The sequence below is a fragment of the Anolis carolinensis genome, chromosome 3 (assembly GCF_035594765.1).
Source record: "Anolis carolinensis isolate JA03-04 chromosome 3, rAnoCar3.1.pri, whole genome shotgun sequence".
NCBI lineage: Eukaryota > Metazoa > Chordata > Lepidosauria > Squamata > Dactyloidae > Anolis > Anolis carolinensis.
This window is the reverse complement of record NC_085843.1, coordinates 228,196,881-228,223,178: the sequence shown is the minus strand read 5'-3', so window position 1 is coordinate 228,223,178 and position 26,298 is coordinate 228,196,881. Positions and strand designations below refer to the sequence as shown.

Sequence of the window (26,298 nt, the reverse complement as noted above, 5' to 3'; positions counted from 1 at the left end):
GTATATATGTTGTGCTCCTCCCTGAGTCCCCTGAGAATGGCAGAATATAAATGTTTTAAATAAAAAATAAATAATAAATAAATAATCAATTGCATCATAGCACTACTGCAAAACTTCAACCATCTGCAAATGCCAAATCTTATAACTCCACATCTTCAAGCAGTTGTGGGAGCCATTGAACAAGCACTTCCATCATGCATGAAAACTTCTCATACCAGCTGGGAATTACACTAATTCTGTTTCAAACATATACAAACACTGGTAGAACATACAGTGATCAGTAAGACATCATCTCATGTAATATTTCTGTTTGCTTTACAAATATTTCTTTCGATATTTCTTCTTGCCTTGTGGCTTTATACTTGATTTACTTTAACCATTACAGATGATTAAAGTGTATCATAACCCCTTTATCCATGAATGGGTCCCTTATCCATGGTTTTACTTACTCCTGCTCCCGAAAAGAATCCACATGGAGGTATATGCAGGCCTTTCTAGGTCCTCCAGTGCAACACAAACAGAAATATGCTTCTGGACAAATATAATCAAAATATAGAGTTTGCTATTAACCACTGGAGTCTTGGAGTATATCCCCTGTGGATATGAAGTTAATACTGTAGATAGAAATCAGGTCTAACATTGTTCAGATTTTTTTGTTATTCAATAATGATATTCATGTTTTAAATTCCCCAACATCCCAAAATTTAAAAATAATTTTTTGTCAGGAGTTTGCTTCTTGTTTCAAGCAGGTGGATATTTTTTTTAAAAAAATCAGAAAATCAAAATCAAGATATGTATATTAGTATAATAAAAGACATTCAAGAGGTTCCATTACTTAGTTCTCAAGAATTTAAATATGACTAAAGAATATTCTTTTCAGCTGCCTGAGCAGTACCCATGGGAATGTTTTCTATGACTTTTGGGCAAGCAAATTGAAAAAAGGGGAGATAAAAAAAAAAAGCTCACGTGAAATTCTGCTTCATTATCCTATTCTCTCAAATTTTAAAAAAAGTTGGTTTCTGTCCTGAGTCAAATCATTAGTCCATCCAATCCAATGTTGTATAGTGCCTGTGAGCAGCTTTCCAGGAACTTGAGCAGAGATTTCCCTGAGCCCTGCTAGCTAAAATACTTTGACTGAGAGGCTGGGAACTAAAGGTAGGATTTGTGAATGCAAAGCATTTGTTCTGTGAAAACTTTCTTTTAGCTTGTTCTCTGGTCAGTGAATGGAAACAATACATTTTGTCTTCACATTATGAGGATGAGAAAGATAGGATGTAAAATATTCTGCAACCATACATGTTATGCAAAAAGCAAGCTAGGCATTTCTATACCATTGAAAATGTAGCTTGGAATGAAAGATATGTCTTTTAAATGTCCCTTCAGGTGTTTCAATGAAGACAGACAAAAAATGGAACTGCTTTAAATCTTCCTATAAATGCTTTAAAGTCTCCACTGCCTTGGGGACTAGAGAATGTCCATTGTTGTCTTCTGTTATTATTTCTTTGGATTGTTTCACCCTGGATTCCTATCTCCTGAGGTTTCGTTTAACTAGGAAAACTGTTTAAAGTAATTCAAGAATCATATAGACAGAGTTTGCCTCAGCTTTAAGTGTCCTTTCAGCCATTGGCATATCTTACCACCTTTCTATTAAAAATCCACAACAGTATGGTATAAAACAATGAGGAAAAATACAATCTAGACACAATTGTGTTTATGATTGTCCCCCAAAGTCTTTCAGTGTAGTGTTATTGATCCATATATGCAATTCTCAGATTGATAAAGCATTACACATAGCAATCTTCCTACAACTTTGTTTATGTGGTGTTTTTTTTAATGTTTAGAAGTATATATTTGCAAAGAAAATCTTCATACAGTTTATATAGAAAGAATCATCATGCAATTTCAGAATATAGGTGTCTCAATATACCCCCCGCATTTTGTGATGTTTTATTTACCAACATAAACATACTGACAGCAAAGGTGAAACACACAGTAAACAGCTAATTGTATGTGTTGAGTGCCAGCTGAGCTTGGAAGGGAAGAAGGAAAGGAAAGGAAAAGAAGGAATTTTAGTGGAGTGGGTAAGAAATTGATTTTCCAAATTTCATGTAGCTATTTTCTTCTCTCCCCAATAAAAACATTATGGAGGTTGGGGAGTTAGGGTAAGATCCTCAATAATTTAAATTTAAAACTTAAATGACAATTAAACAAAAGATAGTGATTATTTCCCTTCGTTCTAACTTGAGATAGAAAGAATATTTGAATATTCAAGTGAAACATTGAGAAAGGGGGCTTTTTCATATCTGAAAATCCTGAAGAAGATAATTCTCATCAAGCAACTTTCTCAGTTGCCCCTTCAGCCCTTGAAAAGCCTAAAAAATGAATACAGGCCCCATTCCACTTCATGCTCACCCTTGGTGCACTGGCCAGGGTGTCAGCTAGCCCAATGGCAGGTGGGTCCCTGATGACAAGTGGCCCTCCTTAAACATTAGACAATATGTTAAACATGATCTTTTATTAGTTTGACCTGGGGAGAGTGCGGATGAACTCCCTCTCTCAGCTCCAACTCCACATGAGGACATGAGAGAAGCCTCCCACAAGAATGGTAAAAACATCAAAAACATCCGGGTGTCCCCTGGGCACCATCCTTGCAGATGGCCAATTCTCTCACACACTTGGTTCAGATATCAGCATCATATTTATCAATGGAGAGAACACATATCGCCCATATTGTTGAACACTGTGTTTCTTTTTGCCTTGTAGATTCCCTTTTCTATTCCCACTGATGCAGAGCACTGCACAGAAAGTTGTGTGTGAGGAAACAACAATCCTAAACTAAAAATTAGGAAGCCAGTAACAATTTATTACGGTACCTGAGCAGAATTTCCTCATTTGAAGTACAATACACAAGAGGCAATAACATAGTAGGTGAGGTAAATTGAAGAGGCAGCTTCTTGAGCAGAAAGCGGAGGGACTGAGAGGTTTCATGGGGAAAAGAAGCTCTGTGGGATTAAGGTTTTGAAATTGGGGGCAGGAATATTGACTTCCACTATGGTGTACCGTGCCATGAACAACCCTCACAACTATATTAATGTCTCTTCCTATCTTCTGTACATCCCTTCAATTTTATTCCTACCTCTGCTTTTTCTCGGTGCTGTATTGATCACACTGTAACTGTACAGTCTCTTTTATTTTGTTAGCTTTTTATTTTTGGAAATAGGCTTTTTAATGTTTTATAAGAGCAAACCCAGGGATTGTTAGAGACCACAATTCCACAAAGCTCCACTGAACATGGCAAATTCATATTGATTTTAAAACAACAGTGAATTCTGTCCCAGTGACTTAATCGGTGATCAGTTTCAACTTTAGGGACACAAACAATGTATTATGTCAAGCGTGTTGTTTGGTTTTGTGTGACTGTTTTTCTAATATGGGAACCATGCTGGTTGGGCTGGAGTAGGAGGGAGGCTATCAGGACTAGGGACTTCATCACACAGGGGTCTGCAAGCATCGTAGGATGCTTGCACCTCAGTTGATACACAGAGCCGCATGCCACCCAATGTATGACACACACTGACCTCCAGCAGGCCTCTGTCGATGAACTGGTGCACAAGTGTCCTATGATGCTTGCCATCCTCTGTGTGATTGCTGGGATAATGATACTTTTGCTTTCTGATGTCTCTGGGTTTCACACACAAAATGATTAATAATAGTGCATAAAATTATCTTTAGTCTATTTGTATAAGAGGTATATGAAACATATGAGCCCATATATAGAAGATGGCTCTTGTAGTATGTTCTAAATCTATGATTTAATGAACAACAGTAAAAGCAACAACAATTCCCAAATTCATACTGGTATATCCTTGAAAATATTTACAGAAACATATCCAAGATTTATCAAGTGATTATGCATCACATAGTATAGCATTATGAACCAGAAGCTGCAATGCAACATCCCTTCAGAGCAATGCAAACATCCACATGTGGACCTATTCTGTGCTGAACCACAACCCCATTCTCCATCAGACCATTTCATGTCATTCTGTACTTTATGGCAAATGGCAGGATCGGAGAAGTGTCTGGTTATTACAACAGATCTGAGACCCATAGATAACACACAGATCCCAATACTGTTGAAATCATTTTACATTTGGCTATGTGGATGTAGCCAGACATGCCTTTGAGCCTGCTTCCTTACCATGAAGCACAGAATGTGAGCTGCTTTTGAGAGTGTTGTAGTAAATTGTAGGGCTGTGCACAGATCCATTTTTCAAAATGGGCTCCAGCTGCTCCGACTCTTTCGGCCAGCCATAACAGCACAGGCTCCACCACCATTTTTTCCCTGGTCGCAACAGACCACGTGGTTGCCAAAAATGGCTGCATTCAGTTTCTTTTGGCTACATGTGGGGCGTGGAGAGGCAGCCACTCGTGCACATGGGATTTCCCTGTAAGCCATGCCTACTGATCCAATCAAAACAGAAGAAAGTCATGACGTATCTTTTAGCCCAGTGGACTTCCATTTTTCTGTTGTGAGCAGGCTTCTGATAGAGACAGATCGGTGATCTAAATTATCAGTGCTGCTTTGCAGTTTTGCATGGCTTGGCTTGCTTTATGACTCAAATAGCAATAGGGTTTCTTAAGCCTGATGCTTTTAACCCAGGTCTTTTTGGAGGGTATAAGAAGAAACGATCCCAGAACGGGTGGTTTCTTCAGTCTGATACATTTAATCCAAATCTTATTGAAGGATATAAGAAGAAACAATCCCAGAAAGGGTGGTTTCTTAAGACTGATGTCCTAAAACTGACAGAAAGGGGAACCTCATAAGTTTCCTATTGCTACCAATGGGCCAGATCTTCCCTGATCTTTGAGCTGTTGGATTGAAAATTTTTTTTTTCCTGACTAAATTCAGGAGATCTTGAAAAATGGATCTGGGGGTCCACCAAAATCAGGATACTGAAAACAGAATGGGGTTAAACCAAATTGCACACCCCTAATAGGTTGGCAGAGGGCTTTAGAAGCTGCATAAAAATAGAGTCATGCTAGTCCCATGTTCCGGGCTAGTAAGGAACACTGTGCTTTATGTGTATGTGCCACATCCAGCTAAAATTATCCAGCAAAAGCTAAAATTATCCAGCAAAAGCATATCCATCTGATATGATTAAGGTCAGAGGAGAGAAGATTTGTTTACCAGAATCGGGGTGTGGAAAGCAATGCAACAAATTTTGATATATTATTTATCGCACCATTTTTAACCTTAAGTATAATAAACTTTTGGCCCATGGTCCTACTATGTATGAGAGAGTTCCCCACGCTGATCTCCATCATTCACCTGAGATTATCCTCAGTCAAATTCTATATGATTGAAAATGAGAAGTTTCATGCAAGTCTGACTTTAGTTTTTGTATTGTTAGAAATAGATTTTGACATAAACATTTGTGCTATTTACATAATCTCTCAAATATTTAAATGAAGAACTTGCTATTGAAAATATGTTCTATTCTACTTGGAATACTTTTCTGAATGTATCAGAATAATGGTTTTTTCAATCTGCCACATAAATCACTCTGGTTTTCAATATTATGAGTTGCTTGTTATTTTGATAAACTATGCAATTATTTTCAAATACTGGCCCTTATGGAGAATGCCTGTTGTTTTGAGGTATACGACTGACTTTCTGCTTGTAGTTAGACTCGGAAATACCCATGTGCTATTTACAAAAGCTGCCATTCATAGGGCTTTCCAAGGTGCCTTATAAATAACTTAACTTTCTCACCCAGTCCCCATCACTTGTCAACTGCACTCGAAGTTTACAGACTTGTGAGCTTTAGAGCACACCATTATCACATTTCCATTTGATTCTTTACAGGACTCGCACTATAAAAAGTGCCTCTTGAATATATCCAGAGAACCATGATTGTTATCTGTTCGAAATGCCTCCACTGCATTTCCACTTTAATTTATATTCATAAACTAGGGGATAGCTGACATTGCATGTGTGGCAGATGATACACCTTTCACTGTTTCATACACTGGGAACATAGTTAACGGGAAGGGATTAGCAAATCGCTGCAATGCAGAGCAAGCTACTAAAAGACTGGAAATAGGATTTGCGGCTGTTTTGCTATGAGAACTCTCTCCCCTTTCTTCACAACACAGCAAATAAAGAATGATGAGGCTGGATATGAAATTGTGGCCAGAACATTAGCATGCTGAATAGTGAATTAATCTAGCAAGACTCCTTATGAACCAAGAAGCTATAGTCCTCTCAAAGTACAGCTCTTACAAATGATGTCTCTGTTGTAATTCTGGAATAGGCTTCAAAGCTAATTTGAAAAATGGTGACTAACTCAGTATTTTCTTTTAATTGAAGCCGGAGAGAGGCAGGTTTCTTAGAGGAGATGATAAATGTATAGCCTTCATGATGTTGTTGGACTACAGTTTTCACCATACCTCTAGACTGGCTAGGGCTGATGGGAGCTGCCCTCAAAATAGAGAAGCAGACTGAGACTGAAAAAGATTCATTTGATTTTTCTTTAAAAGGGCCAGGGAAATTGTCTGCCGCCATATGTTAGATTCAAGTTCCTATTAGCCAAAGCTCACCAGTGGTGAATGATGGGAGCTGTTGTTCACAAACATCTAGGATGCATACACTGCAGAATAAATACATTTTGATACCAAGTTAATTGTCAGGGCTCAATGCTGTGGAATCCTGGGAGTTGTAGTTTAATGAGGCATCAGTACTCTTTGGCAGAGAAGGCTAAAGACCCTGCAAAACTACAACTCATGCAATTCCATAGCATGGAGCCATGGCAGTTAAAGTGACATCAAACTGTGTTGATTCCACAGTGTAGATGCATCGCTAGTGGGCTACATGCTATCTGGGAAGGGGGAATCTAGATTTTAAAATAGAGTGATAACATAATATCAACTCTTTCCCCCTCACCATGTGCATACTAAAATATAGTTTTGTGACATTTTTCATCTTACCTATTGTACTCAGCTCTTAGTGGCTAAAGTCTGTCTCCTGTTCCGAGAAAAAGTATTATTTATGCTTTACTCCGGGACATTGGCTATCCCCAAAAGTGCAATAGTCATTCTAGATCAGTGGTTCTCAACCTGTGGGTCCCCACATGTTTTGGCCTTCAACTTCCAGAAATTCTAACAGCTGGTAAACTGGCTAGGATTTCTGGGAGTTGTAGGCCAAAACATCTGGGGACCCACAGGTTGAGAACCACTGGTCTAAATGTAGAAAACAACTATGAGGAAAAGTTTAATTACCTTTTCTTTTTTATTTATTTGTTTATTCAAATAGACATAATTCATAAGTGTTTGTTGTGTACAGTGAAATAGTGTCACGCTCAAGGCAGCGGAGCACCAAGAACCATACACGGAGGCCAATAAACTATCTAATATCTTTATTAAGGAAATATATAAGAATGATAAAAACAAGCAAAAAATATAGTCCAGAAGCAGACCTTTAAAATGAGGTCAAATATAGTCCAGAAATAGTTTGTCCAATAAATGATATTAGAGTCCAAAGATAAAATCCAATAAACCGAAACGCACACCATTGCCAAGCAATAGTGTGGGGAATTGTGGGGAATCGGCAGCCAGGCTTCTAACTGGAGCGAATTACAGGGCACGTTCAACGCCTCTGTTTAAGGAGCTCCACTGGCTGCCGTTTACTTTCTGGGCCCAATTCAAGGTGCAGGTTATCACCTACAAACCACCTACCTTAGAGACCGCATCTCCCCCTACGAACCCGCACGTTCTCTTCGCTCGTCGGGGGAGGCCCTCCTCTCGCTCCCACCACCCTCGCAGTCGCGGTTGGTGGGGACGAGAGAGAGAGCCTTCTCCGTCGTGGCCCCCTGGCTTTGGAACTCGCTTCCTAGAGAGATCAGGCAGGCCCCCACCCTCCTCTCCTTCCGTAGGAGCTTAAAAACCTGGCTCTTTCAAAAGGCCGTTGATACTTAATCTGGTGTTGGACTGATCGATCTGCCCATTTTATAATAGCCCCATTCTTGAGGTGTTGCCAATGCTATATTGCACTTTGTCCATTTTAACTGTGAAATTACCTTCCCCATTTCGGCCCATTTCGGCACATGTTGCACGTTGCCTGGGTTCTATGAATTAGTCTCCAGTGTTAATATTGTATGTTTTATGTTGATTTTAATGATTGTTTTTACTGTAATTGATGTTTTTATTGGATAACTGTTTTATTGCTGTGTTTTGGTATTTGATTGTTTTATCGGGCAAGGCCCCATGTAAGCCGCCCCAAGTCCCTTCGGGGAGATGGGGCGGGGTATAAAAATAAAGTTATTATTATAAAGTTAATTGTCCAAGGTCTTTCAAGGTCCAAGGTAAAATCTTCAACAAGGCTGGAACCAAAACTTGATTCTAGGAACAAGGTCCATGACTATGAACAAGGCAAGGCAATTCTTGAATACTTGAATAAGCAAGGCAAGGAAACTGGATTTGCGGACTTTGCGAAGTCCACACAAGGCTGGAACACGATTTCACTCCTGAAGCTGGTCTGTTGTCTCTGCACGGAATCAGCCGTGCCAGGCACCTTTAACTGGGTCTCGTTTTCCCGCCAAACAGGTGTCCAGCGTTCTCTTTCCCTAGAGAACGGGAAGCGAAACCCAACTTTCCAGATGTGAGACTCCCTGGATTTTCCCAGGGGAAACATGGCTAATCAGTGTCTTGTTTGGCTGCAATTCTTAAACTCCTGCGAACCCGCTCTTTCACTCCCCTGTCTGCAGCAAAGGACTGTCTCCTAGCAAAGGGAGGTGAGAGCTGTTCAAGGTCTGTTTTAATGGGCTCTTGGGCAAGAACATCAACATCAGGCATCTGGAAGGATTCCGGCTGTTGTTGTTCCGGAGAAAACCCCATGTTTTCATCTTCGTCAGCCACAGTGACACTAGGAGCGGGACTACAAGGCCCATGAGGCATCACAAATAGTTCCTAGCTATTAGTGTTCCATAATCATTTCTCAGACAATATATTTTCTTTAAGGGGTCACAATCTTCTATTTAAATAGTACATACTAGCTGGGGGCCCCGGCGGTGCCCAGGTCATTTGAAAAAGGCATGATTTGTCTTTGAACGTTATGCATTCTGTTTGGAGTGGGTGAAGTACAATTCCCAGAATCGTGGGTCCATCCTCCCCAAACCTGCCAGTATTCAAAGTTTGCTATTTTGGGTCTGTGTACCAAGTGTGGTCCAGATCTGTTGTTGGCTGGCTTCAGTGCTCTTTGGATGCGAGTGAACTACAACTCCCAGAATCCAGGCCCATTCCCCCAAACCCCTGCTATATGTTCAGTTGGTCATGCGGCTTCTCTGTGCGAAGTTTGGTCCCAGTCCATTGTCGGTGTGGGCCAGTTTCTCTGGATGCAGGTGAACTATAACTCTCTTTTCCCCAAACTTGTCCAATATGTTGTATTGGTTATGGGGGCTCTGTGTGCCAAGTTTGGTCCTGGTTGGTGGGGTTCGAAGTGCTCATTCATTGCAGGTGAACTATAAATCCCAGTACCTACTACTCCAAGCCAATTCCCCTCAAAACCCACCAGTATCCAAATCTGGGCATATCAGGTATGCATGGTAAGTTTGGCCCAGAGTCATCATTGTTTGGGTTCATAGCATTCTGGGTGTAGGTGAACTACAACTCCTCTACATTCCCCAGTAGGAGTCACAGTGCTCTGACTTGATGCAGGGTGAATTACAACTTCCACCATGCAGAGTCAATCCCCTAAACTCCTCCAGGAAGTGTAGTTGTGCTGTGTTTGTTCTGCAGACAGATTTGAAAGGGAAGGGCAGTGGGCGGGGTCATGCAAATTCCACACCAATGGAGAACCTTGAGGTGCCTGCCTATGGTGGAGGAAAATGCAAAATCTAGGAGGAAATTATCCCCAAACGAAAGCATTCCTTGGGTGGTGGGCCGTAGTGTTTGGGAAGGACATTGGCAGGGTTTGGGCTACATGTTCATGGAGCTCGCTGTAACCGTAATGTCAGTGGAAAAGAGTGCCTTACTGGCTTCTCATCACTGGGAACTGTAGCCTGTTTGTGGAGGCTGTCGGCTGTCTGTGTGAGCAGACACCTGTGCCACATGCACACGTAAGGGTTTTCACTTTTATTATAGATATAGATATAGATAGATATAGATATAGAAGATATAGATGATATAGATAAAGGTACAGTAGAGTCTCACTTATTTATTTATTTTATTTAAAACATTTATATTCCGCTCTTCTCACCCCAAAGGGGACTCAGGGCGGAGCACAACATATATACGGCAAGCATTCAATGCCAAGACATAAAACAATTATAAATATAAACAAAAATAAAAACATTAGAAACATCAAACATTTAAATCAGTTATATATACTTAAAAATCAGCTATTTAAACCAATTCAGGACGCCATGCACCAGGTTTCCTATTATTGCCTCATTGCACTGCTGAAAAAGCTTGGTTGCAAAGCCAGCTCTTTACCATCAGGAGGGAGGAGGCTGATCTAATCTCACTAGGGAGGGAGTTCCATAGATGGGGGGCAATCACTGAGAAGGCCCTGTCTCTCGTTCCCGCCAATCGTGCCTGTGACAGCGGCAGAACCGAGAGCAGGGCCTCCCTGGAAGATCTTAATCTCCGTGGTGGTTCTTAGAGGGAGATGCACTGTCCACATTTCAATGACACATGAGGGAGGAGGAGTGCACACCAGAGTTTCTTGGACGTTCTGAAGTAATTAACAAGTTATCTTAAATCTACTAAAGGCTAAAAGAAGCAAAAATGACCTGAAATTTTCTGGTCTGATAATACCAAGTTTGAGGGGATTGTGGCTTTTTGGGTACACTGGCCTGATAGTACACTGAACCAAAGTAAGGAAAATTGTCTGCTTTAAGGGTTTGTTTTTTGTTTGTTTTCTTGATGTTCAACTGTAAACTCATTTTTTTCATTTTCTTATTTGGACTTTCTTCAGTAACCACTCAAAGCCTTTGCAATATTTTTGCTAGAAGCATGGTATCATCTGCGTATTTTAAACTGTTGATGCATCTTCCTCCAGTTTTCACACCTCCCTCCAAGTCTAATCCTGCTTCATACACTATATATTCAGTGTGTACATTAACTGGACCTGGTGGTAAACTGTTAATGTCATTCAACACATTTTTAACACAAACTCTTTGCCATTATTCATTCTGATTTGCAAACTGACTAACTAAAGGTAGTGATATTGTTACAGTTTACTTTTTCTTACTTATGTAGATGTGAACAATCTATCTATCATTCTAAAACATCAAGAAAATGGCCAAAGATTCAAGTAAAAGTCCCTTCAAAATGCCCTGCTAGTAACAAGTAGAAGCAATACAAGTAGAGTATATAGGGCCGCAATGCTGCAGTGGGTTAAACTGCAAAGCTGCAGAACTTGCTGACCGGAAGGTCGACAATTCAAATCTGTGGGATGGAGTGAGCTCCCGTTGTTAGCCCCAGCTTCTGCCAACCTAGCAGTTTGAAAACATTCAAATGTGAGTAGATCAAATGTAAGTAGTACCTTCAGCAGGAAGGTAATGGTGCTCCATGCAGTCATGCTGGCCACATGACCTAGGAGGCATCTACAGACAACACTGGCTCTTCGGCTTAGAAATTGAGATGCATGAGCACCACCCCCTACAGTCAGACTCGACTAGACTTAATGTCAAGGGGAAATCTTTACCTTCTATATGTTACTCATTACAAGAAGAAGAAAGAGAAACATTACCCATCACTATTTAAAGAGGGATGTTGTTGCGCCCGAGTTATCAGAAAAAGTAATGTTACAGGCAAGACTTAAGACATCAAGGTCTGGGTCTCCATAGCATACCTTCAAATTTTCCTGCTTTGAAAACTGGCACACTGTTGCAAATCTAATGATATTTCTTTGGGACACAGAAATCTACGTTTTGCCAGGCTAGGTTGTCTGCTCATCTAGGTATGTATTGTCCAGCAGGATGGCCAACATCCTGCTGGAATCTCAGGCTGAGGTCTGCATGTCATCTGCTACCTGGTCTATTAGGATGTACCAACCAGGAAACCTTTGGATACAAGGTTTCATAAGAAGCATAAAGAATTCTTGTTTCAGATGTGGATGGAATCACCAAACCTCTAGAGTTGATGGAATCAATTTTCCATTTCCTTTGGCTGTTGTGCTCATTCACGAGAGTACCATTTCTTAATGTTAGGGTCCAATTCTGCCTTGCTTGGACTATACAAGGCAACTTCTGAATGTTTAATGCTCAGATGCATAGAAAGAGCTTTTATTCCAATAATAACAGTTTTATCCAACATAAACAGGCTGGCAGAACGATAGATAAGTGAAAATGTTGGATAATAAGGAGGAATTAAGGAAAAGCCTATTAAATGTTAAATTATGTTATGATTTTACAAATTAAGCACCAGAACATCATGCTTTATAACAAATCGACAGAAAAAGCAGTTCAATACACAGCAACGTTACATAGTAATTACTGTATTTATGAATTTAGCATCAAAACATCTCAATGTATTAAAAACACTGACTACAAAAACATAGAGTAGTAAAAATTGACTAGGAATAAATATAGAATTGCATAAAATGAGCTTATAGTAGCAATACTGATGGTAGGTAAATCCGTAAAAAGTTCAGTCCTTACTGCCTAGAGAAACAGCTGTGGATCTGAGCAAGAGGCAGACTGCGTTAGATAATCCAAAACGTTGGATAACTGAAGGTTGGATAAGTGAGACTCTACTGTATCATGGGCTCCAAACTAATATCCGTTTCTTCCTTGTCTACAGTTTTATAGTTTCCCCTATACAGTTCCCTCTCTACTTGGCGGTTCGCTTTTCGCTCCCTCATTGCTGCACGGTTTTTTTCTGAGTGGCGGTGCCTGCCAATTTCCCTTTTGCGCATGCATCCTCCCTCTCATTGGCGTCCAGCTGGGCCACTCTGGATGCCAACAGGAGGGAGGCACATGCACAAAAGGGAAACTGGCAGGTGCTGGAGAGGAGGCCACCAAGAAGAAGCACAGGAAGACGGCTTGTGAAGGGGAGAAAGGCCACCTAAAATAAATATAGGGCCCCTACTTCATGGATTTTCACTTATTGTGGGTGGTCCTGGAACGTAACCCCTGCAATAAATGAGGAAACACTGTATACATTTTTAGAATAATTTGACATTGGGATGTTGGATCATTGGTAATGAATGTTGAATCATTCATTAGCAAAGCTCTCTAAAGGTTCTCCTCTTAAGAGTATAGTCATTGTATCCATTATCAACCAATCTGTAATGTAATTTTTCCATTCTTCTAAGGGAGGTATCTCTGAGGTTTTCCAGTATCTACCATATACCACTTGAGCTGCCACTATCATATAAAACAAAATTTTCCGAATTTCCTTTCTAGTTCTTCATCAGGCATGTTCAAAAGGTACATTTGTGGTATCATTTTGAAATTTGTGTTTAGTATCTTTTCGAAATGTACATGAATCTGTTTCCAGTAGTTGTTTACTGGGGACCCACAGGTTGAGAACCACTGACTTACTGTGAGAGTACTTACTCTGTACTCCTATCAAATGTTGAACTTAGGTCTCTCTAGTCTTGCAACATTTATAACATTACTATCTTGTTGTTCACTGCTCAGTTTCCTTTTTGTAGTATTCATAATTGCATCCATTTCGTTTAAGGACTTGTCAAGACCATTTTAAAGGGGGAGGGGCTTTAAAAGGACAATGTTACCTGCTGCATGCAGAGACTTTGATTCTTTCAGCCAATCTGACAATTTGGATTAGCTATATTACATCAGAATTGACGAGTCTCATTTGTTTACACCTAAACACTTACGTTTAACCTGCTCCTAATACTTGTAAATTGTATATCCAATTTATGGACTGGTCTGACTACAGCATTTCTGGATATCCTTAGATCTATTTTCCCTCTTTGGATGGCAATTTTGTCATGATTGGAATCATAGAAGGAGCAATATGGAGACACACTCATTGATTCACCCACTGCCTGTCTTGTTAGAAAAGTCCGTGCTTTGCTTCTTTTAATGCGACAGTAGAGTCTCACTTACCCAACATTCACTTATCCAACGTTCTGGATTATCCAATGCATTTTTGTAGTCGATGTTTTCAATATATCATGATATTTTGGTGCTAAATTTGTAAATACAGCAATTACTACATAGCATTACTGCGTAATGAACTACTTTTTCTGTCAAATTTGTTGTATAACATGATGTTTTGGTGCTTAATTTGTAAAATTTGATGTTTAATAGGCTTTTTCTTAATCCCTTTTTATTATCCAACATATTCGCTTATTCAACATTCTGCCGGCCCATTTATGTTGGATAAGTGAGACTCTACTGTACCTGTATTCCCTTGTTCATCCCTTCTGCTTTCACTCCAGCATTTAATAAGGTTCCTTAAATTAGAATTGGAGGCTTGACTTATTCACAAATCAAAGTTTTCCTATTGCATGCTGCAGACTCCACTTTCAAACCTTATGCCTTGGCCAAACGGAAATAATGAAGAAAGAAATAATTGTTTAAAAAGAAACTCAGTCTTCCAAGAATAGGCTATTCTCATTGCAGTGGAATAACAAATGCCTCAATAAATTCCTTGTGCTGCTTATTACTAGAATTTTACTTTTTTTGTTAGTTTTGTTAAGGGGAAAGACCTTGAGTGGAAACATTTCTGCCAAAATGCACATAAACACATCCCTTGAAAGTAACATTCAAGAGTAACTAAGAATTATTATGCATTAGTAGAGATGTAAATATTTGGCTAATTTGGCTAATTATTTGTTCCCACATCTGAGAGCAAATAATTTCATTGGTTCTCTCATTTCTATGGGAGAAACTGGATATTTCTTTGCAGTTTTCACAGATATTCACACATCAAAAAGTGTTTCATAATAGAAAAATTGTGCTACTTGTGTAATGAGTAAAATAGAAAGAATACCCACTATTATTTGTTCTGTGATTAAAAATGGGTTTCCTGGCACTCGGGGAAAACCAGTTGGGAAGAATAACACAGACAGTGAGTTTGTAAATATTTTACCTGATGTTTGCATATTCTAAAGTGTTTGGGGAAATTATTCTGTATATTTTCAGCCAAAAAAAAAAGGCAGAATTGGGAATAAATTTCAGAATTTAAATGCAAAAAAGAGTCCTGTGTTCAGAAACCTATAAGATTTCTGTATTGTATACCAATTTTTCATTCAAAATGGGAGCCCCCACTGGCGCAGTGGGTTAGGCTCTTGTGCTGGCAGGACTGATGACTTGTTAGTTGGGTTGCTGATCTGATGGTTGCCGGTTCGAATCCAACCCGAGGAGAGTGTGGATGAGCTCCATGTGGGTACATGAGAGAAGCCTCCTGCAAGGATGGATAAAAAACATCAAAACATCCAGGTGTCCCCTGGGCAATGTCCTTGCAGATGGCCAATTCTCTCACACCAGATGTGACTTGCAGTTTCTCAAGTCTCTCCTGATACACACAAAAAATTCAAAATATGTTTATTTCTGGAAATAGGCTTTTTGAGTGATAAATGTAGGAGAAGTCCCAACTATTTTCATACAAAAACCCCTCATGCACATACTTTTTGCAAGATAATTTTATTGAGGGTAAAAGGTATCATTGGGAATGTGCTGTTCTTATAATTTACCATTTGCTTCATCATTGTTGTTAAAATTAATAATTATTCACCTATCATGTGTATATAGATTTCAGCCACATCATTCAGTTGTATGTACAGATTCTGGCCCCTAATAAAAGAACCTCATCTAGACACAAGTCGTTCACCAATGGGCTTAAAAATATGGAAAATATTAAACAAGATGAAACCATATTGGTGCAATATTTAAATTAAGTCAGTCTACCTTGACTTTGTTTTTAGCGAAGATGAGCACACCTAGGAGTGTAGCATAAAGGACTGCAGAGCATTTGAGCAACATTCATGCTAATGAGTTTGTTTTATGTGGCCAATGCACTGTATAACATAAATCATCCCTTATCAGCTGTATTCCTAAACAATACTGTTGCCTCCTACAGGGTGATCTCCAAAGGACAAATATCCAGCTAGATTTTGGAGATGGCACTGCTGTGTCCTATGCTAATTTCAGTCCTATAGAAGATGGTATCCGACACATTTATAAGAGCACCGGGATCTTCCAAGTGACTGCCTATGCTGAAAATAACTTGGGTTCTGATCTGGCAGCACTCTTTTTGCATGTGGTCTGTAAGTAAATATCAAAGTTAACTCAATTGATGGCATGTATAGTCATTGTTTCACCTTGACATTAGAAAAAGTAAAGCAGTGATTTCATACAGTAGATGTATGTGATTTATGTTATGTATATATGTGTGTGTGTATGCCAGGAAATAGTTACTTATTCATTTATTATTGTATTTATACTGTAAATAGAAGATACAGGGGGAGGTGTTTATGGGATTTTCTGGTTCAGGTTCAGCGTAAGCTTTGTTTAGCTCACACCTGCATGCATATGAATAAATCACCCACCCACCCCCACCCCCAGATGGGATTACAAACCCCTTTCCACAGTTTTTGATAATTTTTCACATGCTGACACTTTTTTCATAAAAATTGCACAGAATTGTTTTGGGTACAAAGTAATGTATTTTGAACTGTTTCCTACATAACAAATACCTCTCTGCACAAAATGTATTATCCTGTGTTTTTAGTGTAAACACCTTTATTTATTTATTTATTTTGGGGGGGGGGGAGATCTGAAAGAGTAAAAATGTGGTATTTGGCTGTATATTCAGTGAGATCCTCCACAGATGCCAGGTTTACTTGGTTTGGCATAGGTACCTCACTTTCCATCCACATTCCAGAATTAAAACTTTAACTACCATGGCTCCAATCTACAGAATACTAGGAATTGAAGCTTCTTGTAGCACCAGAGCTCTCTGGCAGTCTACATGAGGTGGGATGGAGGTGAATGAACTCCATGGTGTCCATGGGGCACATGGAGCTGATTTGCCCCACATGTCTAGCAAGGCCACTTCATGTGGCTATGCCCTGTGTTAGCAAAAGTCAGAGGATGCACTGGAGCTCACCTGCACTTTGGGAACATATAAACAGTTGGGCCGGTTCTGATTCTGAACTGGCCACGACATGGTCATTCCACTTTTTCTAGGCTCACGTGGTCGGGGGACAGAGGATGGTACTTACCATCATGTCCTGTCCCCATTGTAGTGGGGATAATGGATTATAAAATTGCTGATGGTCACCACTCATTGCAAGTGTTGATGTCCATTGAAGTGGCAGAGTGATCGAAAAGGGGAATCACTGAATCACTGCTATGGTAGGGGCAGAAGGTGATGACAAAGGTTGCTGTTTAGGAGCACCAGACTGGGTTTGGCACATTGGGCCATGTGAACTCCCTCCAAGCATCAGAGTAGCTTTGTGCTGTGCTCTGAAGACAAATTCTCACTGCTGGATCAACTTGGAGGCTGGCTGTGCAGACTTCCTTGAGATTGCTCCAAAGTGTGGTACTCCAGACGAGACCCAGCATAGGTGGCATGTATAAATGTGACTGGAAAAAGGTACATATATCATAAAACTAGGCATCTCAGAATTCCATAGCACTGATCTATGGCTGTTAATGTGGAGACAAACTTCTGTAGTTCTATAGTGTGGATACAGCCTCGATTTCTATTTTCTATGTTCCATTGTGTAGTTACTCAGATTTTACTGCATAACAATGCATACCTTCTTTATTCCATCCTTCTCTCCACCTGTGGAATAGATTTATTTACATTCTTAGTTTATGCATGATAATGAATGACAGAGATAATGGGTTGGATCCTGATTCTTTATTAAGTTAGCCAAACTCAATTCCTAATTCAATCAATGGGTGTTTTCGATATAAGTGGGATCTACATGTTCTTAATTTACACCCAACCTAATCCAGTGGTCTGTTTACATTTATCTGGAGAGTCTAATCCAATGGACTGTGCATGAAATTCTGTTTTCTGCCTATCTGTTTTATATATAGGTAGAAAACAACATACCTACATTTTTACAAAGCACTGAAATATTTATAACATATAACATATTTTGGTTTAGGGATTGAAAAACATTTTGCTAGACAATGCTTTATGAGTTGTAAATAATTATGTTTTGCTAAAATTCTTCCTTCGCTGTGACAGAAAGGACTGGAAACCTATAAACATTTGTTGCATTAATGTGCAACAAACTTCTGTGTCCTTGTAAAATTAAATCTAAGATAAAGTATGGTTCTAAACTGCAGCAATATGCTACGATGTAATCAAAGCTTTTGATTGATTGATTGATTGATTGTGTGGACTAGTGTGATATAACTGAATTATATTATATATTTGAAAACATCATGGGTTGTTTTCCCTGATTCATTTGCATTACTTTTTATTTTTTCAAACCTTTTAGTTTAGTTTTCAGATTTGTTTTTGATTTAAAAAACAAAAAACAAAAAAAACCACTTCTCTATCATGTTAAATAGAAACAACATATGCTCAGAAAAATGTCTATCCTCTCCCGCTCATGTGAAATTGTTTAACTATAAAATTAAACACTGTCTAATATTTACCAAGGACATAAACTGTCATTGGAAAAAAAGAAATTAAGCTATGACTTTTGTATAGCTTGTACCTTTTACAGTCACAGTGACATCTTGTATTTTTAATAATTGGTTTGTATGCATTTATATATTGCCTGGGGTTCTTGCAGCTTCATTATTAAAGCCTATACCGGGGCCGGGCTGTGGCGCAGCTGGCTAGTAACCAGCTGCTATAAATCACTACTGACCGAGAGGTCATGAGTTCGAAGCCCGGGTCGGGTTAAGCCTCTGACCATTAATAGCCCCAGCTTGCTGTTGACCTATGCAGCCCCGAAAGACAGTTGCACCTGTCAATTAGGGAAATTTAGGGACGCTTTATGTGGGAGGCTAATTTACAACACCATAAAACTGCCAGCAAAACACGAGGAAAGGAATGCGGAAGTACAGCCACTACTGGACGGTGAAGCAACAGCTCCCCCTGTGGCCGGAATCATGAAGCTGGAAAAATGTTAAAAATGCTTCTGAGTTTGTCTAATGTATGTTGTTTGTCTGTTGGCATTGAATGTTTGCCATATATGTGTTCATTGTAATCCGCCCTGAGTCCCCTGTAAATAATACTGTAAATAAATAAATAAATAAATATACCAAATCAATGATGATTTATACTATTAAGTTACCCAACTATGATTAACTTTTAATATAATACATAAGGCATTTTGCACTCTGTTCATCCTTAATGTCAGAGTGAACAAATGTGACATGTCCATTTTTTTTATTTTGTCTAGAGTGTCAGCCAGAATTTCAGATGTACAGTACATTACAAAATTACTGGAATTGAGAATCCATTTTTCTGCAAATTCTGTACTATGTCTACTATAGAGTTCCACCAGATGCCTATCAAAGTTGGGCCAAAACTAATAAAATGAATTACATTACTACTCTTGGGCAATAAAAATGAAATGTACATATATAAGATGGGTGACACCTGGCTTGGAAACAGTCCATGTGAAAGGAATCTAGGGGCCTCATCACACTTGAACATTTTCCCACTTTAATCCACTTTAAAAGCTGCCTTCTGCAGAATTCTGGAGTTTGTAGTTTAGGAAGGGGCCTTTAAACTGCCCATCCAGAGAAGCCCTAGGCCTCCCTAAACTTCAAACCACAGTATTCTGCATGAGGCAGTCACAGCATTTAAAGTGGATTAAAGTGGAAAAATGCTCAAGTATGATGAGGCACAAACACAGGGAAGGGCAACCAAAATGATCAAAGGTCTGGAAACTAAGTTCTATGAGAATCAGCTTAGGGAGCTGGGTATGTTTAGCTTGGAGAAAAGAAGGCTGAGAAGAGAAATGATAACCATGTTTAAATATTAGAAACGGTTTTTTTTTTCTGCTGTTCTAGAGACTAAGACATGACCAGGATAGTTTGTAGCAGCTAAAAGGTGGGGAGGAGTTGGAGTGAAGAGTTTTACCACTGCATAGTCAGCAAAAGATATAAATCTATGCAACAACAACCCTCACCAAAAAAAATCAGGGATGGAATATTTCACTAATTTATCTTTTCAAATTAAGTTGCCAGTATATTTAGTTATGTTGTCCCTGCTGTTATAAATATTTTAAAAAAATGAATACTATTTGTAGATCATTTTCTGCATAGGAAAAATAATTTTCCTATCCTTTTTCCTGCACAAAGAAATTGCCGTTTGCAAATTTTGCATAGAATACAGCATATCATATATGGTTTGCTCAACTGTATCTTCTATATGATCTGTAGTTGCTTTTGTTTTTGTTTTTTTTTAGCATGGCTGATGGATTGTATTTTAAGCTTCTTTGTGAACGGTGCAGAGAGTTTATTCACCTGGGTAGTTTGTAAATATATTAAATATAGTAAATACGTACAAATGTTCCATACACAATGACTATATTTTTATTGAGACAATGCCACTTTCAGCCAAATACATTAACGTAGTGGTGGTTGTAAGTGTTTTACAGAAGTTCTCAAAGTCGGACAAACAGAACATCTTGGGACCTTAAGAACACAAATATTTCTCTTGCAATGGAGATCTCTTTCCAGCTCAGTTTGTACTCACAGATGTATTGTTTTTAATGTGTATGCATTGAAGAATCATTCTGAAAATCACCTTAGGAATGCAAAATATGTTATTAGAAACTGGTCCAGACAGTAAGAATGAGTGAATGCTCTCCCACCTGCTTGCAATTAGAGAAATTTACCTGATTGTAATATTTGAGCAACTGCAAGAAATAATCAGTTATTCTAAATGTGCTCCCTGCACAACAATGACAAATTAAAATTCAGTTCCACACATTGCATTAACAAAAACAATGGAGGGAATAGCAGATGGAAAGAAAGCCGAGGTTTCAGTTTAAAACTTTGGATTTTTCCATCTGTTTTCATTCTTCCCTCTCTGTCTTTTTTCTCCCCTCTTAGTGACAAACTAACTGCCTGATTTCTTGATATGAAAGCATCCCTAGCCATCTGCCACCTTACTCTGAGGGCACTGGAGTACATTGCTTGTCTATAAGTCAGGCTTTTCTCGCCTGCCAGTAAATGTATCTTTTCCTCCCCCCAAGAATATCTGATTTTTTCAATTTCCTTCCAGAAAATACAAAGAAATTCACTTTACAGTGCTGATATTTTATAACTGAGGTGTTACAATAATGATATTATAATATATTAATGTTTTAAATCTTGTATTATGATATAATTATAATGCTGAAATGTGCTTTTGTGTTCAGTTTAGTAGTTAGGTGGTAGCCTAATTTCAGGTACTTCCTCTTTGCATGGCTATGAAAATATACAACATTCTGAAAAATATAGATATATCCATTTAGAATTAATTGCTGGTGAAGTTTTAGTATCCTTTATCCAAATGGTTAAGATCTTAGATTTTGGTTTATTGCAGATTTTGGAATATTTACATATACATGCCATAAGAAAGAGGGATCCAGCTTGTTTTCTGCTGCCCTGGAAACTAGGACTCGGAGCAATGAGTTCAAATTATAGGAAAGGAGATTCCACTTGAACATCAAGATAACCTTTCTGACTGTAAGACCTGTTTAGCAGTGAAACTCTTTACCTTGGAGTGTGGTGGAAGCTTCCTCCTTGGAAGCTTTTAAACAGAGGCTGTATGGTCATCTGTCAGGGGTACTTTGATTGTGCTTTTCCTGCATGACAAAGGGTTGGACTAGATGGCCCATGTGATCTCTTCCAACTCTATGATTCTTTGATTTTATGATCCATAATGAGATATCTTGGGAATGGTGCTCAGATCAAAACATGAAATTCATTTTGTCTCATATAAACCTAACAAATATAGCCCAGAAGTAAATTAATACACAATATTTCAGTTTTGTGCATGAAACAAAATGTTTATACACTAATTAATCAGAAAGCAAAGTCATCCATATGGATAATTTTGGAGTATTTTAAATTTCAGAATTCCAGATTAGGGATGCTCAATCTTTACCACAACTGAGAAAGAAAAAGACCCTGTTTATACAGTTTTTAAGGAATCATCCTTGAAACACACACAAACATGTGCTCACACATGCACACACACATCCCATCTGCACAGTTGACAGGACATATGGATGCATTTTCATTCATATCTGATTATGTTGTATAAAACGAGAATCTGCTAATAATAATAATAACTGCAAAAATAATAACAAACACTGCAAAAATGCCATAAATACACATATTACAACATACCTCTATAAAAGCTACATTCCAAAACTTAATCTTTATAAAATATATATTAAAATACACAAAACAGAGATTAAACAAAAGACGCACATTCAAAATTCATGTTTAAAGTCTGGGTAGGCCTGCTGGAAGAGATATGTCTTGACATGGTTTTAAAATTCTGAAAGTTCATTTAGCTGTTGGAATTCTTCTGGCAGGTCATTCCACAATCTTGGGTCAGCTGATGAAAAGGTGCTCTGTGTGGTAGTTGCCAGTCGGGTTCAGGCTGGTTGGAATAGCTGCCCCTCAGAGGACCTCAGGGTTCAGGTGGATTATATGGGAGAAGGCAATTCTTTATGTAACCTGGACCAAAACCATGTAAGGCTTTAAAGGTCAAAACCAACTTCGTACTTTGCCCAGAAACTAATTGCAGCCAGTGGAGTGAACACAGTCTTTCAGGGGGAGTGTAACCCCATCCAGGGCTGGTTGACACACCTCCATCCCCAGATTAGGACCCTTGATGGAAAGCACCTCTCTTTTGTTTGGATTTCATTTCAATTTGTTTTCCCTCATCCAGGCATTCATTCAGATGAGACACACTATCCTTAGCTGAAGCTGTTTTGAAGGCATGGAGAAATATATTTGAGTGTCATCAGCATACTGATAACACCCCGCCCCATGCCTATGGATGATCTCTCCCAGCAGTTTCATGTAAATATTAAAGAGCATTGGGGATAGAATGACACCTTGTGGGACACCACATAAAAGCTCTTTTTTTTTAGAAGTAGCTATCCCCAAGCACCACCAAGTATAACCAGAATCACCACAGAACAGTGCCTCCAATTCCCTGCCCCTCCAGGCATTCCAAAAGGATACCATGCTTGATGGCATTAGAGGCCACTGAGAGATGAGACACATTCCCCCTTTCCATGTTGAGATGGACATCATCCACCATCCACTCTGTGTCCTGCTCTGAAGCCAGTTTGAAATGGGTCAAAGAAGTGTGTGTCATCCAAGACTGCCTGGAGTTGGGGGGCAGCTGCCTTCTCAATCACCTTACCCAAAAAAGGAAGGTTAGACACTGGTCTGTAATTATTAAGGTTCAGGGGATCCAGGGAGGGATTTTTCTGTAGCGGTCTAACTATACTTCATTTAAACAGGATAGAAAATTCCCCTCCTTAGGGATGCATTAGTAATTTGTTGTACTTGAGATCAAATTGCATCTCCTCCCTTGGACAACCAGCCAAAATGAATTACTTGCCCCAGCAGCTTGTCCACATCAACAGTACTTAACAATTGAAGCTGATCCAGTGTAGTCTCACTTTCAGAGTTGCTGGATACCTCATTGTTAGCCTCTGATTCAATGATAGTCTCTAAGCCAGCTCTTATGTGAGAGATTTTATCTGCAAAATGGTTTTTAAAAGCATCACAGTAAGCTACTGAAGGTTCTGGCAATGGGATCTGAGGGGAGGGTACCTGGGTTAAGCCTCTCACCACTCTGAACAGCTCAGCTGGATGTGAATCTGCAGGCGCAATGCTTGCAGAGAGGAAAGCTTTCTTTGCTGCAAGTATTGCCACCTTATAGGAGCAAAGGTGCCCTCTATACTGTGTCTTGACACATAAAAGTCGAGTTTTCCACCATCTGCACTTCAGTCGTCATCCTTCCCATCATCAAATTGTATTAATTCTGCAGTGTAGATTGCACCCTTATTCTAGTTCGAACTGCTAATAGGATTAAGGCGTCATAGAGTTTGCCTATTAATTTATGAGTTAAATGAGCCATAAAGACTCTGCAAGTGGGCAACAAACACTTCAGCAAAAATGACTGAAGTGCTACTTTATAAAGACTCATACTTCATACCCATTGGTTGCAAACATTACTATATAAAATGTTTGGTTGAAATGGCAATCACAGACCATAACTGTGGGAATAGTTGGATGCTAAACTAAACAGTGATAAATGAATTGCACACTAACTACATGATTATCTGAGAATCTTGATCATATGAGGACTTTGCAAAGTTGCAGGCTACTTTTAGCTTAAAAAATAGGGAAATATTGGGAGGCAGAGAATATAGCATTGTACATTTTAGACATTAGTTGCATTCTTCATTTTGTGTATCTGTTTTAATCTGTTACAAGTGTTACTTGTAACAGAACATTACTTAAAAGTATGGGCAAGAAAGAAGATTTCAAAGATATATTTTGCATTTCTTTTGCAATTCACACTATGCAGTAAAGTGGACAGCAGTACACAAAAGCTTATGCTAGTAATGTTCTTTCCAATCTCAAAGGTGCTTCACAATTTCTTTATATCTTTTTGTTACTGAAGAAATCTGTAAACGATATCAACCATTGTCTCCTCACAGGTCCAGTGGAACGTGTTGATTTGAGAGTCCCATTTGTGGCCATCAGAAATAAAGAAGTCAATCTCACTGCTGTTGTTTGGCCTAGTCAGTCGGGTACCCTCACCTACTTCTGGTGGTTTGGAAACAGCACAAAGGTTTGATACTATAATATATTGCAATATCACGTTTGTTTTATTTAGTCCACATAAACACCTAAATCCTATTAGCAGTTCAAACTAGAATAAGGGTTTATTCTTGCAGAATTAATACAGTTTGACACCACTTTAACTGCCATGGCTCAATCATATGGAACCATGCACCAGCAGCCTTCTCTGCCAACGGCTACTGATGCATTACCAAACTATAAATCCCAGCATTCTGTAGCATGGAATCATGGTAATTAATGAGGTGCCAAACTGCATTGATTCTACCGTGGAGATGCACCCAAAGACTTGCTGAATCAACCAATTTCACATCATTTCCAAGTTCACTGGTTCAATACTCATACCAGTTGGATTCCGAGCAAACAGTCCTATACTGAACTTCAATAAATACAGTGTAATTTTCCCTTGCTGCCCTAAGAGTGTCTTTATTTTCTGGATGTTATACCTCTCTACCTTTCTTTCTCCCCCCCCCCCCCCCTTGGCATTTGTTATTTGCTGTACTCCTTACAGTATCTAGTAGTTGGTTATAAATGAAATGTTGTGTTTTGAAGCCAATGGTATTACTAGAATTCAAAATTACACATCTTTACTGAGTAATAGCATTTAAAAACAGTATTCCCAATATGAGTTCCAGCCCTTAGAATTTTATAATCCAACATAGCAGCTTTCTGAATTCACTAGGGACCAAATAATTTCTGACATCTGTGAATTCAAGAAGATCACAAACAGCTCCCTCCTTGTCTTTCTGTGCTGCATGTCCCTGCCTTTGGGGAATTTATCAGAGAAATACAAGCAAAACTGTTGTTGAATCTTCAACAACATTAAGTTACCTATTCTTTAGATTCCTGATAAGTTTTTTCCTGATACTATGGACTTTTTTCTAAAATAAAGTTTCAGTTATTACTTACCATATATACTCCTGTATAAGTCGACTTCATGTATACGTTGAGTGCTGATTTGGGGGCCAAAATTATGTATTTTGTTAGGACTCATGGATAAGCTGAGAGTCATTCTACAGAGAGGGGAAAGCATTGGTTCCGCAACAGGAGGCCATCCATTCCTGGTCTCACTGTGGTTTATTAGGGCATTAATAAAGGCTAGAAACAGAGCAACAGCAGAGAGAGTAGAGGGAATTGCTTCTTTTAGGTGATGGATTAAGTTCTTGCCTTTGCAAATGTATTCAGAGATGGGGATGGTTCTTTCTTGATGACAGTTAAGATTCAGTATTCACATTAACCCATGGATAAAATGAACCACATTTTTGGACTCCTCTTTTTTTCCCTAAAGTTTCTGGACATATACTGAGTATATAGGGGTCAAAAGAAAGGAAACAATACTTATGGCCTTTTATTTGTAATAAAACAAGCTGGGGCATAGCAGCCAAGACTACATTTTTATTGGCCGGTTATAACCCCATTGTGACAACAAAAGTGGCCCTGTATTTGCTTAAAGCTGCTAAAAGGAGATCGGAGTACATAGATCAGATTGGGGTGCAGTGTAGGGGAGATGAGGACA

At 39.0% G+C, this 26,298-nt stretch overlaps 1 protein-coding gene across 1 annotated transcript in view; it reads left to right on the top strand.

The window, feature by feature from the left end:
* Window positions 1-26,298, top strand: part of sorcs3 (sortilin related VPS10 domain containing receptor 3) — a 665,522-nt gene that overhangs the window by 578,446 nt on the left and 60,778 nt on the right. Inside the window, exons 19-20 of the mRNA XM_062976280.1 lie at window positions 16,057-16,243; window positions 24,641-24,774. Of these exons, the coding sequence (XP_062832350.1) occupies window positions 16,057-16,243; window positions 24,641-24,774 (321 nt within the window). The remainder of the gene's footprint in view (window positions 1-16,056; window positions 16,244-24,640; window positions 24,775-26,298) is intronic.